Source organism: Hydra vulgaris, chromosome 02, assembly GCF_038396675.1.
Source record: "Hydra vulgaris chromosome 02, alternate assembly HydraT2T_AEP".
In the NCBI taxonomy this organism is placed as follows: Eukaryota; Metazoa; Cnidaria; class Hydrozoa; order Anthoathecata; family Hydridae; genus Hydra; species Hydra vulgaris.
Window position 1 is genome coordinate 17,650,001 of NC_088921.1, and position 16,547 is coordinate 17,666,547.

Sequence of the window (16,547 nt, forward strand, 5' to 3'; positions counted from 1 at the left end):
TGATTTATTGCTGATTTGAGTTTTTCTATTTCCAAGGGTTGTGTATATATACATTAAAAAGTAGGATAGTTAGCCTGGTAGTGTAGACTAGTATAGCCTATAGTATAGGTGTATAGTATATAAGTCTATAGTATAGCCCAGGGGTTGGCAACCCACATCTGTTTTATTCGAATTGTGTGGTTCTTCAGCCTGTCCAAGTTTTGTTTATGCTTAAAATATAATATATAATATAGGAATAGCCTATAACATAGGTATTTATAAGTATAGCATATATTTTACTAATAATTTAAGTTAACTGATTGGCAATTTTAAGTTAATAATTTTTTTTTCTGGTAGCCTTTGCTCTTTAGTAAACCTAGTTTTTTTTTTTATGTAACTCTAAAAAATGCATGATTTTTTCAGTAAACTTGTAAAAAATATATTTTTATTTAGCAACTAATTTATTATTTTAAATGGCTGCAAGTAATGATATCTTATGTTTTACTTGTTGTACATGTGGTGCACAGAAAAATTCGCTTAACAAGTATTTGCAACATTTGTATATTATGCATGAACATACGGTTGGTTTTTTACAAATGTGCAATATTGATGGTTGTCCTGCTAAATACCCTTCTGTCAAAAGTTTACGTCAACATATGCGCAGGAAGCATAGTTTCTTTTACAATGCAGCTCAAATCAATGAGTCTAAAAATATTAACTGTGAAACAATATTACCAGTTGAACAAAATTTATTCACTTTTGATAACACAATTGAAGAGTTTGATAATATCACTGACCGTAACAATCAAGCTACTAGATATTTTCATTCTAATTTAGATTGCACTTCTATGTCTCCACTAGACAATCTGCTTAGTAATATACAGCAACATTTTGCAATGTTTATAGTATCAATAGCAGAAAGGCATTCGATACCATCTGTTGTGCAAATTAATGTAGCCAATGAAGTTCAATCTTTGCTGACATATTTTAACAATTGTTTTTCCAATCTTATAAAGCAGCAACTTGGCAACAAATTTATATATAGTAGTGATTTTAATGAACTTTTAAATTGTGATTTGCTTTTGGATACAGTTTTATCTAAAGTTAATTCTAGCAAAAAAATTATTTCATTTAGCAAGTCTCATTTAGGTCTTATTTTGCCAGTAGAAATAAAATTGCACAGCATAATAGACAATTTATATCAAGATAACTTAACAGCATCAAAAAGTGAAACTTTTCAGTATATACCAATTTTACCATTGCTAAAAAAGTTAGTTGAAAATGAGTTTATCTGGAATTCAATCAAACGAAAACTTGAAAAAGATGAGTCTAATAATACAAATTTGTTATGCTCATATTCGGATGGTTTAACTTTTAAAAAACATGATGTTTTTAAAGATGACAAGTATGCATTAAGAATTCATTTATATTGTGATGAGTTTGAGGTGTGTAATCCTATAGGTGCCCATCGTACAGTACATAAACTCTCGGCTTTTTACTTTTTCTTAGGGAACATTGAAGAACAACATATTTCACAGCTTCAAAATATAAACTTATGTATTCTTGTAAAAGAAAAGTTCATTAAGAAATATAAAACTTACAAGCAAGTTTTAAGACCGTTAATTCAGGATTTGCTGACATTGCAAAATGAAGGTATTTTAGCCACTGTTGATGGTAAGCAGATTCGATTATTTGGAGGTATTGCAACTATATCTGCTGATAATCTTTCTGCTCATGCACTTGCTGGTTTTCGTCGCGTTTTTAATTCAGGGCGTTTTTGTCGTCAGTGTATGACTTCTTACGCTGACAAAAATAGAGTTATGACTGAATGCGATACGAGAATTCGAACTGATGAAATGCACCATTATCACTTGGCTGCGATTTCTGGTCAAGGTCTCATTTCTTCAAGTATGTATGGAGTTGAAAAACGCTGTCCTTTACTCGATCTATCATACTTTAATGTTACACAGTCTTTTCCACCGGACATTATGCACGATGTGTTAGAAGGTATCATACCACAATTAATAAGCTTAATTTTAATAAAGTTTAAAGAGCAACACCTTATTACAGTGGAACAGATTAATACGGAACTTAATATTTTTGAAATTGGTAGAAATGACAAAAAAAACAAGCCGGTACCATTTGTTGCACGTAATGGTACTTCTATCAACTTTGTTGGTTCTGCGTCACAAAAGTTTTGTATGTTTCGTTTACTGCCGTTTATAATTGGCAATCACATACCAACATCCAATATGTATTGGTTGCTATATTTACAGCTTCGAGATATTGCAGATTACATATTTGCTCCAAAAATTTCCAAAACTGTATTGTCGTACCTTCAATTTTTAGTAGAGCACTTTTTGCAGAATTTCATTGAACTGTTTCCCAATAATTTAACACCTAAATTTCATTTCATGCTTCATTATGCTCGTCTAATCAATGAATATGGACCTTTGCGGTATTTATGGTGTATGCGTTTTGAAGCAAAACACTTGTATTTCAAAAAGTTGGCTTCTGTTATTAGAAATTTCAAAAACATAAGCTACTCGCTTGCAAAACGACATCAGCTACGACAGTGTTGGGAAATGACATCCTCTGACTTCTTTAAAGAAAATTATAAAAGTTCTAATCTGTGTTCAATTACTTTTGATAGTTTGTCAACTTGTATTCAGGAGAAATTAATGTCTTTTTTTGTCAATGATGTTTTTGATAAAAAAGAAACTCTTTAAAAATGTAATGCTATTAATATAAATGGGATTCAGTTTCATTTGCACGATACATTTATTTTATCTTTATTACACACTGAAGAAATTCCTTTGTTTTTCAAGATATTTCACATTATTCAATTTCGACAACTCTGGGTATTTTGTGGTAAGCTGCTAGTTTGTGACAAATATAATGCACATATGCATGCGTTCAGAGTTAAAGAAGATGAAACTTTGTCAATATGTTTACCAAATGAAGTTTGTGACTATCAACTGCTTGATACATATATACTACAAGATGGCTACACCTATATTACTCTTAGAAATTTGTGTTTTAAATAACTTTTTCTGTTATGTTTTTTATGTGAATATTTTGTTATTTAATAAAAGCACAGTAAAAGGGAAACTGGAATAATAATCTTAAGAGAGTCAATTCGAAATAATATTTTTAAAATGAATATTATTATTTGTTGAATAAAACAATTATTTAAAATAGTATAAATAGCAAATTAAACATTTGTTGAAATAGTAAGTAATATATAAACAATTATTGAAGGAATGCATTTCCTAGTTTAAATTTGCTGCGTTACCATGCTATTGTGAGTTTCTAATTAATATTTCCAAAATAATTTGTATTCTGTTATATATATACTTCATATATGAAGTCCACAAGACTACAAAAAGTTAACCTCTAATTTTTTTAAAAATATATTTTTAACTATAATTATTTTACATATTAAAATATTAAAGAAATGAAATGATACAATGAGATTTAGTAAATATCTTGATAAAGAACTGCATCAAACGAAAAGCTTTATATGGAAATGGACGCAATAGACTGTATGTGGCAAAGTCGAAATTTATAAAATATAAAAAAAGTTGTTTGATATTAAATGTTATTGCTTCAATATTAACAAAAACAGGTAAAATAGTATATTATGTATATATTTATATATTTCAAATCTCCATATTATAGTAATATGGAGATTAGAAACAGCATGAACATGTGAAACAACATGAACATTATATATATATATATATATATATATATATATATATATATATATATATATATATATATATATATATATAAAATATATATATATATATAATATATATATATATCATTATTAAATTTTAGATAATTCTTCGATCGAATGCGACAACAGAAATCTCGCGTTTATTTGTACATCTAAAAAACATTTATATATTGGACAATGGATTTAACACTAGAAAACATTTTTATTTTTTTTACAATTGAAGACCAAGTCAAATTGGATTGTAAAATAAAATTTATTTTTGTTAATTGTTTGAAAATATTATATTTAAAAAAGTAGTTTTTTTTTTCTTTATTGCCATATATTGAAATATATGTTATATATTTAGAAAAGTCATTGTTTACATTTTAATTTTGGCGTTAAGCAACTAGCTTAAATATCTTAAATAATTATAATTAAATATTAAAAGTCTATTAAATAATTATATATCATATTGATATTTAATAATAAAAAATGTTCAAGAAGTCTAAAAAGTATCCGTGCAACGTTAGCAACAATGCAAAAATATCGAACGGTTGGATGAAGAACTATAACGGCTTCTTTAAAGAACCTTATTTTAAGGTTCTTCCAAATAACCCTTTCAAAGGGTTCTTTGAAGAACCTCTGCGAGTGCTCCACCAGCGTCAATGCGAAGAACCCTTAAAGGTTCTTTAAAGAACCTTACTTTAAGGTTCTTCCGAAGAACCTTTTCAAAGGGTTCTTTAAAGAACCTCTACGGGTGCTCCACCAGCGTCAACGCGAAGAACCCTTAAAGGTTCTTTGAAGAACCATTCGGCTTAAGAGTGTAGACCCAACTTCAGCCTTTATAAACTTTGAAAATTTAAAAATATAATTGGATACAATTAAACACGATTTTAAAATTATTTGTATACAATTAAACACGATTTTAAAATTATTTGTCTGACAGAAACTTGGTGTAAATGCGGTGAAACAAACTACGAATTTGAACTAATTAATTACACATCAACTCATCAAGCACGTGAAGTAAATACAGGTGGGGGCGTTTGTATTTATATCCACATTTCAATAAATTTTGTCTTACGTAACGATCTCTGCGTCAATGAAACAGATTGTGAGTCTTAGTGCATTGATTTAGTAAATAATGCTGAAAGAAACACAATTATAAATACTACTTATAGATCGCCATCTGGAAACTTAAAAAAATTTAAAACTCATCTTAAAACATTTCTAAACAAAATTATAAATAAAAAAAAACATGTTTATATGGTCGGAGATTTTAACATCAACCTGATTGCCTCAAATATTAATGCTAAGTATTTTATAAACACTCTTCTACAAAATAACCTTATCCCAACAATAAACAAATCTACAAGAATAACAAATAGGTCTTCTACTCTTGTTGATAACATCATAACTAACAACTTTCATTATAACCCTCTTAAAACAGGTATAATACAGACCGATATTTCGGATCATTTTCCTACACTCTTAGCTACAAATAACCTTTTAATAAACAATATTTCCACAAAATCCACCTCAGTTCGGCGACAGATCATTGAAAACTCCTTAAAAAAAATTAAAAACTGTTTACAAAATTACGTTGATTGGGATCTAGTACTGCAATCAAATGATGCTAATAATGCATATGAATTGTTTCTTAATCAATTTTACAAACAATATGAAATAGCGTTTCCAGAAATAAAAAAAATTATAAATAATAAGTCGCTCAAACTCCCTCGATATCTAAAGGTTTACTAAAATCTTCAAAAAAGTAAGAAAAACTATATATAAAATATCTTAAAAAAAATCTTATAAAAATGAAATAATTTACAAAAATTATAAAAATATATTTGAAAGAACCAAAAAATACTCAAAAAAACTTTATTATGCTCAGTTATTAGAAAAAACCAAAGGAAACACTAAAAAAATATGGAATATAATTAAGGATTTAATTGGAATAAATAATTACAACAAAAGCACGCTGCCAAAAAATCTTTTAATTAATGGAAAGTTAGTTTATGAAAAATCAATTATAGCTGAAGAACTAAACAACTACTTTGTTAATATTGGCCAAAATCTGGCCTCTAAAATTCCTAATAATTCCATTCCATTCGATTCATACTTAAAAACTAATGATAAATTTATGGATGAAACTGATTTAAAACTGAGTGAGTTGAGAACTGCTTTTAGCAGTCTCAAAACTAAAAAAAAGTGAAGGTTTTGATAAAATTAGTATAGTAAAATCAGTATTTTACGTCATTGAACCTTCTTTATTTCACATTTTCAATCTCTCATTAAAGTCAGGTATTGTTCCTGATAAGTTAAAAATTGCCCGTATTACACTAATTTTTAAATCTGGAGATAAGTCAAATATTTTAAATTACAGGCCTATATCAATATTACCATGTTTCTCAAAATTGCTAGAAAGAATAATGTATCACAGACTTTATAATCATCTAACTGAGAATGATATGTTGTATTGCAAACAATTTGGCTTTAAAAATAAACATTCTACTGAACACGCAGTAGTTGAAATTTCCAATCAAATATCTAACGCCTTAGATAATGACTGTTTTACATTTGGAGTTTTCATTGATCTGTCCAAAGCTTTTGATACCGTAAATCACTATATTCTAATAACAAAACTCGAAAACTACGGAGTGAAAAATAAAAACTTATTTTGGTTCAAAGATTATCTGACAAACAGAAAGCAATTTTTATACTATGATCAAACAAATACAATTCCATACTCCATAACTTGCGGGGCTCCTCAGGGATCTATCTTAGGACCCCTTTTATTCCTGTTGTACATAAACGACTTATACATATCAACAAATCTTTTAGACCTAATTTTGTTTGCTGATGATTTTAATCTTTTTTTTTCTCACAGAGATGTTAAATCGCTTTTTAAAATAGTTAACAAACAGCTATGTAAAGTCAGTGAACGGTTTGAAAGTAATAAACTTTCACTAAATGCGGATAAAACAAAATGTATACTTTTTCATCAAGTAATTCTGAAAATATTCCTCTTAAATTACCAGATCTCAAAATTAATAACACTTTTATTAAAAGAGAATCATTCATAAATTTTTTAGGAGTAAAATTGGATGAAAATTTACAGTGGTATTCACATATAAATAGTATTGAAAAAAGGGGGGGATTGGTGCTTATTATATAGGATTGGGGGGGGGGGGGGTCGGGTGATCCTCTTTTAGGAGAGAAGAAAACCGAAGAATTTTTTTTGAATTGGCGATTGAAATCATAATTTTTTCTTTGAATTTACAAAATAAAACAGTTGATTATATCTATAGAACTAGTACTGTGAAGGAAATTAATAAATAATTTATATTAAAAAATGAAAATCATTTACCTTTTGTATAATGGGCTTATAAAAATATAATTAGCAAGCTATAAGGCTAAATAATTTATAAAGTTAATTATTCCCGAAACTTAACGATCTAATTGTGAATAATTTATAGAATAAACCAATAAAGAGGAGGCTGAATAAGTGCGAATTTCATAACTGCGAATCTGCATAAGTGCGAAGCAGTTGCAAAGACTGGCATAAGTGCGAACTGGCACAAATGCGAACTGGAATAAGTGCGCCGAAAATTTTTGCAAACATTGGCATAAGTGCGAACTGGCATATGTGCGAATCAGTTGTAAAAACTGGCATAAGTGCGAACTGGCACAAGCGCGAACTGGCATAAGTGCGCCGAAAGAATTTGCAAACATTGGCATAAGTGCGAATTGGCATAAGTGCGAACTGGCATATGTGCGAATCAATTGCAAAAACTTGCATAAGTGCGAACTGGCACAAGCGCGAACTGGCATAAGTGCGCCGAAAGAATTTGCAAACATTGGCATAAGTGCGAATTGGCATAAGTGCGAACTGGCATAAGTGCGAATTGGCATAAGTGCAAACTTGCCAGTTTTTGCAATTGTTTCGCACTTATGCCAGTTCGCACTTATGCCGGTTCGCACTTATGCCAATGTTTGCAAATTCTTTTAGCGCACTTATGCCAGTTCGCGCTTGTGCTAGTTCGCACTTATGCCAGTTTTTGCAAGTGATTCGCACTTATGCCAGTTCGCGCTTGTGCCAGTTCGCACTTATGCCAGTTCGCACTTATGCCAGTCGCATTTATGCAGATTCGCAGTTATGAAATTCGCACTTATTCAGTCGCCCCCCAATAAATGATAAAAATTTTTGGATAATTTGCAATTGGCAGTGAAAAACTAATCGAGTTAAGAAATAGCTGGTTTTTCATGAAATTTATATAAGTAATTTTTTTTAAAAAAAAGCAGTTATTTAATGCAAAGATTATTTAACGAGTAAAAAACAATTTATATCCAACATCAATGAACCTTATAAACACTTAGAAATAAATTTATGATTTAGACAAAAAGCAAATAAGCTTAGAATCAGCTATATTTTAAAAATTACGTAAAACTTTACTTTAGAAAAATTATAATTTTATAATATAGTCAATTATTATCATTTTTGTGGAAAATAGTAATGAAATTTCTTTTAATACATTATGAAAATTTTAAAAGAGTAATAATATAAGCATTAGTAAAATTAAATTTATCCTATTTTTTTCTTAATTTAATAAATTGATTAAGGTAATACAATTTCTCAATTTATAAGGAATATATTAATATATTTTTCAAGAAAATTTTAGTTCACATTTTGTAAAAATCTAAATCAAATTGGGATAAATAATAAATTAATTTTTTCTTAAGGAACTCGGCAAAATAAAATATCGACTGTTTACCAAAAACATAACCCTCTAAAATATTGAAGGTGAAACCTGCCCAATGATATAAAAATAATTATAATCTAATTTAAATAATATTAAATGGATGCAGTAACTCTGACTGTAATAAAGTAGCATAATTAGTTGTCATTTAATTGATGGAAAGAATGAATGGTTACACGAATTTTTCACTGTCTTAAGAAAAATTTTTTAAAATTGAAATAATAGTTAAGATGCTATTTAAAATTGTAAGACAAAGAGACCCTTATTAATTATTATTAAGATATCCTTATTAAGATTATTATTATTAAGATATCCTTATTAATTATTATTAAGATATCCTTAAGAGACCTTAAAATTGAGAGCTTTACTATAAACTTTTTTTTAAGTAATAATAAAAAATTATTAAAATTAGAAAGTTTGGTAGTTTAGTTGGGGCGACTGTTTTTTAAAAATAACAAAAATAAGCAATATAATAAATTTATTTATTGTATAATTAAACAATTTAACAATTACTATAGTAGGCTATAATGACCCGTTATTATAACAAACAATAAATAACGATTAATTAATAAAAGCTACCTTAGGGATAACAGGATAATTTTGTTTTAGAGTCCTTATCAAAAACAAAGTTTGTCACCTCTATGTTGAATTAAGATATCCTAATAATGCAGTAGTTATTGAAGGTAGGTCTGTTTGACCTTTAAAATCTTACATGATTTGAGTTCATTCCGTCGCAAGACAGGAAGGTTTCTATCTACAATTATAAAATTACTTTAGACTTTTAGTACGAAAGGAATAAAGCTTCATCTAGTTAATTAAAAAAACTAATAAAAAAATTTTGAAAGAATCTAAAAATCTAAAGTAATTATTTAATAAAGAGGGTCGATTAAGTAGATCAAATAGTCTTCAAAATTATTAGTATTGGTTCAAATCCAATACCCTCTGTTTATGAAAAATTTAACATTTTTAATAAGTTTTTTCACTTGTTTATTATTTAATAATTTTATTTATAAAGACATTCCTGAAACAAATCAACTTTCTTTTCAGGAAAGTGCCTCATCTTGTAGTAATAATTTAATATTTTTTCATGATGATACTATGTTTTACATGGTAATTATTCTTGTATTGGTAGGATGATTATTATTTTCTGTAATTATTAACAAAAATTATAATAAATTTTTATTAGAAAATAATTTTATTGAAATTGTGTGAACATTAATACCTGCAATTATATTAGTTATTATAGCTATACCTTCTTTATTTTTATTGTATTCTATTGATGAAAATGTTGAACCTTCTTTAACTGTAAAAATAGTTGGTCATCAATGATTTTGATCGTATGAATATTCTAATTTTTCACCAAACATAGAATTTGATTCTTATATGATTCCTACTGCAGATTTAAATCAAGGTGATTTTAGATTACTTGAAACTGATAATGATCTTGTTTTACCAGTCAATACAAAAATTAAATTGATTGTTTCAAGTGCTGATGTTATTCATTGTTGAACTGTTCCTTCTTTAGGTGTAAAAGTAGATGCTATTCCAGGTCGTTTGAATCAATTAAATTTTATTATTAATAGACCTGGTAAATTTTTTGGTCAATGTTCAGAATTATGTGGTCTTAATCATTCTTTTATGCCTATTTCTATTTACTCTGTTTCTCAAGAAAAATTTATAAATTGATCAATTAACAAAACTTAAAATGTCTCAATTAGATTTATCTTTATATTTCAATCACTATCTTGTTTTACTATTATTATTATTTTTATTAATAATTTTATTAAGTTTAAGATTTTATAATTTTTTTTCGATTTTTAATATAAGAAATAACTTTATTTCAAATAATTTAGAGTCAAATAAAAATAATTTCAAACAATTTTCTATATTATGTAATATACTAAAACTATAATGTCTTCTTATTTTGATCACTTTTTAATTATTAAAATTTTTGGGTTTTTATTTGATTCTCATTTAATATTAGTATTATCTGTATTTATAATTTTCATAGCTTTAAACTTTAGTTTTATAATTCCTTCAAGGATTCAATTGTTTTTTGAAATGATTATTAACCATTTTTTTCAAATTGTAAAAGAAAATTTAGGAAATAATTCTCAAATATTTGTATTATTTTTATCAACTTTATTTTTTTATCTTTTATCAATTAATCTACTAGGATTTTTTATTTTTACTTTACCCCCTACTACTCATATTTCATTAACTTTTGGATTGTCGTTTTTCATATGATTATCAATAATAATATTTGGATTTTTTAATTTTAAAAGTTCTTATCTAAGTATGTTTATGCCAACAGGAGCTCCTTTAGGTCTTTCTCCTTTATTAGTATTTATAGAATTAGCTAGTCACATTTCTAGACCTATAGCTTTAGGAATGCGTTTAGCAGCTAATTTAACAGCTGGTCATATTTTATCAGCTATTCTTTCTGATTTTATATTTAAAATGATATGTTTCTCTTCTTCTCTTTTAAATCTATTTCCATTAATGATTATAATATTTATGATTATATTAGAAATAGGTGTTTTAATTATTCAAGCTTATGTTTTTACTCTTTTGTGTTTAATTTATTTAAAAGATAGTTTAATTTTACATTAATGGAAAAACATTATCATCCTTTTCATTTAGTAAACCCTAATCCTTGGCCATTTTGTATATCAATGGGTGTATTATACTTAACCTTAAACACTGTTGCCTATTTCCATAAAGGATTTTATTATCCTTTATTATTAAGTTTTATTTTAGCAATTTTATTCATGGTTTTATGATTTACAGACATATTTATAGAATCCAGTTTAGAAGGGGCTCATACTAAATTAGTTTTAACAGGTTTAAAATTAGGTTTTATATTATTTATAATTTCAGAAATATTATTTTTCTTTTCTTTTTTTTTTGAGCATTTTTCCATTCTAGTCTTTCTCCCTCTATAGAAATAGGAATAAATTGACCCCCTTTAGGGATAATAACCTTAAATCCGTTTTCCATTCCATTATTAAATACTATTATTCTTTTATCATCAGGAATAAGTGTTACTTGATGTCATCATAGTCTAATTCAAAAAAACAGAAATCAAACTTTAATTAGTTTAATAATTACAATTACTTTAGGTTTATTATTTACATTTTTACAAGCTTTAGAATATTTAGAATCTAATTTTTGTATATCTGATTCAGTTTATGGTTCCATTTTTTTCGTAGCCACAGGGTTTCACGGAATTCATGTTATTATTGGTACAATATTTTTATCAGTCTGTTTGCTTAAAATTTATTATTCTCATTTTACTAATTCTCGTCATTTTACTTTTGAAGCTGCATCATGATATTGACATTTTGTTGATGTTGTATGATTGTTTTTATACATATGTATTTATTGATGAGGTTCTTAACTCTTTCAGATTGGTATAATTAAAGTTCGATTCTTTAACTGTAATAATTTTCATGATCTTTGATTATAATAATTTATTAATATTTTCACTTGTAGTTTTTGTTATATTAAATTTATATTTAAATAAATATAGTTTTTTTTGTTTAATACCATTAATAATTTCGCTTATTATAATCACACAATTTGTTAAAACAAATTCTTTTTTGTGAATTAGTATAATAATATTTATCATTATTTTAAATAATTTACATTTAAGATTAGAAAATCTAATCTTATACGGTTTTATTTTGTTATCAGTAATAATAATAATACTATCTAACAATTTAATAATACTATATTTATCTGTAGAGATTCAAACTTTTTCTTTATTAATTCTTATTGGTTCAAATAGAAACAATATAAAAAGTCTAGAAGCAAGTTTAAAATATTTTATTTTAAGCAGCATTTCATCTGGATTTTTTCTTTTGGGTCTTGCTTATTTATTTAAAATTTCAATCTTATTGGATTTAAATTTATTTAATTTTGTATTTAATAGTACATCTTCTTTTCATTCTTTTGGTAACTCTATACTAATTCTTTCTCTTCTATTCAAATTAGGTTTAGCCCCTTTTCATTACTGAATTGCTGATATTTATGAAGGATCAGATCTTGTATTAATATTATTATTATCTTCTTTATGTAAATTATCTATATTCATTATTTTATTAAAATTTAATAATAATTTTGAAATGCTTATGCTTTTAGGAGCATTATCAATAATTATAGGAACTATTGCTGGATTTATTCAAACTAAAATAAAGAGATTAATAGCCTATAGTGGTGTTTCTAATTTTGGGTTTATCGTTATAGCATTAAGCTTAAATAATATAATAGGTATTGAGATTTGTTTATTATATCTTCTTATTTACTTATTTACAAACTTATTTATAATTATGATATTAGTATTATATAAAAATAATATAGAATTTATTATAGAATTAAGCGGATACCTAATGAATAATAAAATTTTAACAATTGCTTTAGTTGTAATAATTTTTTCTATAGCAGGAATTCCCCCCTTTTTAGGGTTCTTAAATAAATTTATTCTTATTTCTACCTTAATAAATTAAAACTATATTATAGCAGGATGTTTATGTTTATTAATTACCTGTATTGGAATAGGTTTTTATTTAAGAATAGTAAAAATACTTTTATTTCAAAATAATAACTTCTATGTTTCTTGAAATAATATTATTTCTTTAAATAAAAATAGTTTATATCTGAATTTTATTTATTTAGGTTTTATTTTATATTATACATTGTTTTACTTATTAAACCCTAAATTTTTTATTTCTTTCTTAATTTATATATTAAATTTATAACATGATTTTAATCATAATTCTTTTACCTTTATTTAATAGCATATTATGCGGATTATTTGGTAGATTTTTTGGTAATAAAGGAGCTAAATTGATTTCTTTTGTTATTATCATTATAACACTTATAAATTCTTGAATTGTTTTTTATGAAAATAATTTTAATAATAACTTTTTATACTATAATTTATTAAGTTGATTTAATTTAGGATTATTAAGTAATTCATTTAATCTAAAGTTTGATTTAATAACCATTAACATGCTAGTTTTAGTTATTACTGTTTCATTTTTTGTTCATCTATTTTCCTATTCTTATATGGAAAACGACCCTCATTTATCAAGATTTATTTCTTATTTATCGTTGTTTACTTTTTTTATGATTATATTAATATCAAGCTCAAACTTAATTCAACTTTTTATAGGATGAGAGGGGGTTGGGTTATGCTCATATTTACTTAACTTAATCCTTCCTTGCATCATACTCAGAATACAAGCCTAATACAACTCCAGCCAATTAAAGCAATGATTATAAATAAATTAGGAGATATTGGATTGCTAATTGGAATAATATATCTATGAATCTTTACAGGATCATTTGAATTTAATGATATATTTATAATTTCTACTACTAATATTTCTATACTTTATATTCCATTATTTTTCATTTTAATAGGAGTCATAGGAAAGTCTGCTCAATTAGGCTTTTATATGTGATTACCTGATGCAATGGAAGGACCTACACCAGTTTCAGCTTTAATTCATGCAGCTACGATGGTTACAGCCGGAGTATTTTTAAAAAGTTGAATTAAGTTTGAGCTTGATATTAATATAATCATAAAAAAAGTAAACAACGATAAATAAGAAATAAATCTTGATAAATGAGGGTCGTTTTCCATATAAGAATAGGAAAATAGATGAACAAAAAATGAAACAGTAATAACTAAAACTAGCATGTTAATGGTTATTAAATCAAACTTTAGATTAAATGAATTACTTAATAATCCTAAATTAAATCAACTTAATAAATTATAGTATAAAAAGTTATTATTAAAATTATTTTCATAAAAAACAATTCAAGAATTTATAAGTGTTATAATGATAATAACAAAAGAAATCAATTTAGCTCCTTTATTACCAAAAAATCTACCAAATAATCCGCATAATATGCTATTAAATAAAGGTAAAAGAATTATGATTAAAATCATGTTATAAATTTAATATATAAATTAAGAAAGAAATAAAAAATTTAGGGTTTAATAAGTAAAACAATGTATAATATAAAATAAAACCTAAATAAATAAAATTCAGATATAAACTATTTTTATTTAAAGAAATAATATTATTTCAAGAAACATAGAAGTTATTATTTTGAAATAAAAGTATTTTTACTATTCTTAAATAAAAACCTATTCCAATACAGGTAATTAATAAACATAAACATCCTGCTATAATATAGTTTTAATTTATTAAGGTAGAAATAAGAATAAATTTATTTAAGAACCCTAAAAAGGGGGGAATTCCTGCTATAGAAAAAATTATTACAACTAAAGCAATTGTTAAAATTTTATTATTCATTAGGTATCCGCTTAATTCTATAATAAATTCTATATTATTTTTATATAATACTAATATCATAATTATAAATAAGTTTGTAAATAAGTAAATAAGAAGATATAATAAACAAATCTCAATACCTATTATATTATTTAAGCTTAATGCTATAACGATAAACCCAAAATTAGAAACACCACTATAGGCTATTAATCTCTTTATTTTAGTTTGAATAAATCCAGCAATAGTTCCTATAATTATTGATAATGCTCCTAAAAGCATAAGCATTTCAAAATTATTATTAAATTTTAATAAAATAATGAATATAGATAATTTACATAAAGAAGATAATAATAATATTAATACAAGATCTGATCCTTCATAAATATCAGCAATTCAGTAATGAAAAGGGGCTAAACCTAATTTGAATAGAAGAGAAAGAATTAGTATAGAGTTACCAAAAGAATGAAAAGAAGATGTACTATTAAATACAAAATTAAATAAATTTAAATCCAATAAGATTGAAATTTTAAATAAATAAGCAAGACCCAAAAGAAAAAATCCAGATGAAATGCTGCTTAAAATAAAATATTTTAAACTTGCTTCTAGACTTTTTATATTGTTTCTATTTGAACCAATAAGAATTAATAAAGAAAAAGTTTGAATCTCTACAGATAAATATAGTATTATTAAATTGTTAGATAGTATTATTATTATTACTGATAACAAAATAAAACCGTATAAGATTAGATTTTCTAATCTTAAATGTAAATTATTTAAAATAATGATAAATATTATTATACTAATTCACAAAAAAGAATTTGTTTTAACAAATTGTGTGATTATAATAAGCGAAATTATTAATGGTATTAAACAAAAAAAACTATATTTATTTAAATATAAATTTAATATAACAAAAACTACAAGTGAAAATATTAATAAATTATTATAATCAAAGATCATGAAAATTATTACAGTTAAAGAATCGAACTTTAATTATACCAATCTGAAAGAGTTAAGAACCTCATCAATAAATACATATGTATAAAAACAATCATACAACATCAACAAAATGTCAATATCATGATGCAGCTTCAAAAGTAAAATGACGAGAATTAGTAAAATGAGAATAATAAATTTTAAGCAAACAGACTGATAAAAATATTGTACCAATAATAACATGAATTCCGTGAAACCCTGTGGCTACGAAAAAAATGGAACCATAAACTGAATCAGATATACAAAAATTAGATTCTAAATATTCTAAAGCTTGTAAAAATGTAAATAATAAACCTAAAGTAATTGTAATTATTAAACTAATTAAAGTTTGATTTCTGTTTTTTTGAATTAGACTATGATGACATCAAGTAACACTTATTCCTGATGATAAAAGAATAATAGTATTTAATAATGGAATGGAAAACGGATTTAAGGTTATTATCCCTAAAGGGGGTCAATTTATTCCTATTTCTATAGAGGGAGAAAGACTAGAATGGAAAAATGCTCAAAAAAAAAAGAAAAGAAAAATAATATTTCTGAAATTATAAATAATATAAAACCTAATTTTAAACCTGTTAAAACTAATTTAGTATGAGCCCCTTCTAAACTGGATTCTATAAATATGTCTGTAAATCATAAAACCATGAATAAAATTGCTAAAATAAAACTTAATAATAAAGGATAATAAAATCCTTTATGGAAATAGGCAACAGTGTTTAAGGTTAAGTATAATACACCCATTGATATACAAAATGGCCAAGGATTAGGGTTTACTAAATG

At 25.2% G+C, this 16,547-nt stretch overlaps 1 protein-coding gene and 2 pseudogenes across 1 annotated transcript; all 3 read left to right on the forward strand.

Annotated features, from left to right (window-relative positions):
• The first annotated feature begins 452 nt into the window (after positions 1-452).
• Positions 453-2,708, forward strand: LOC136075899 (uncharacterized). The gene has a single exon (XM_065789342.1). The coding sequence runs from the start codon at positions 453-455 to the stop codon at positions 2,706-2,708; it is 2,256 nt and encodes a 751-aa protein (XP_065645414.1).
• Positions 2,709-9,411: 6,703 nt separating this feature from the next.
• LOC136076420 (cytochrome c oxidase subunit 2-like) lies at positions 9,412-10,219 on the forward strand (annotated as a pseudogene).
• Positions 10,220-10,374: 155 nt separating this feature from the next.
• On the forward strand, positions 10,375-11,099 carry LOC136076421 (ATP synthase subunit a-like; annotated as a pseudogene).
• The last annotated feature ends 5,448 nt before the right edge of the window (positions 11,100-16,547 follow it).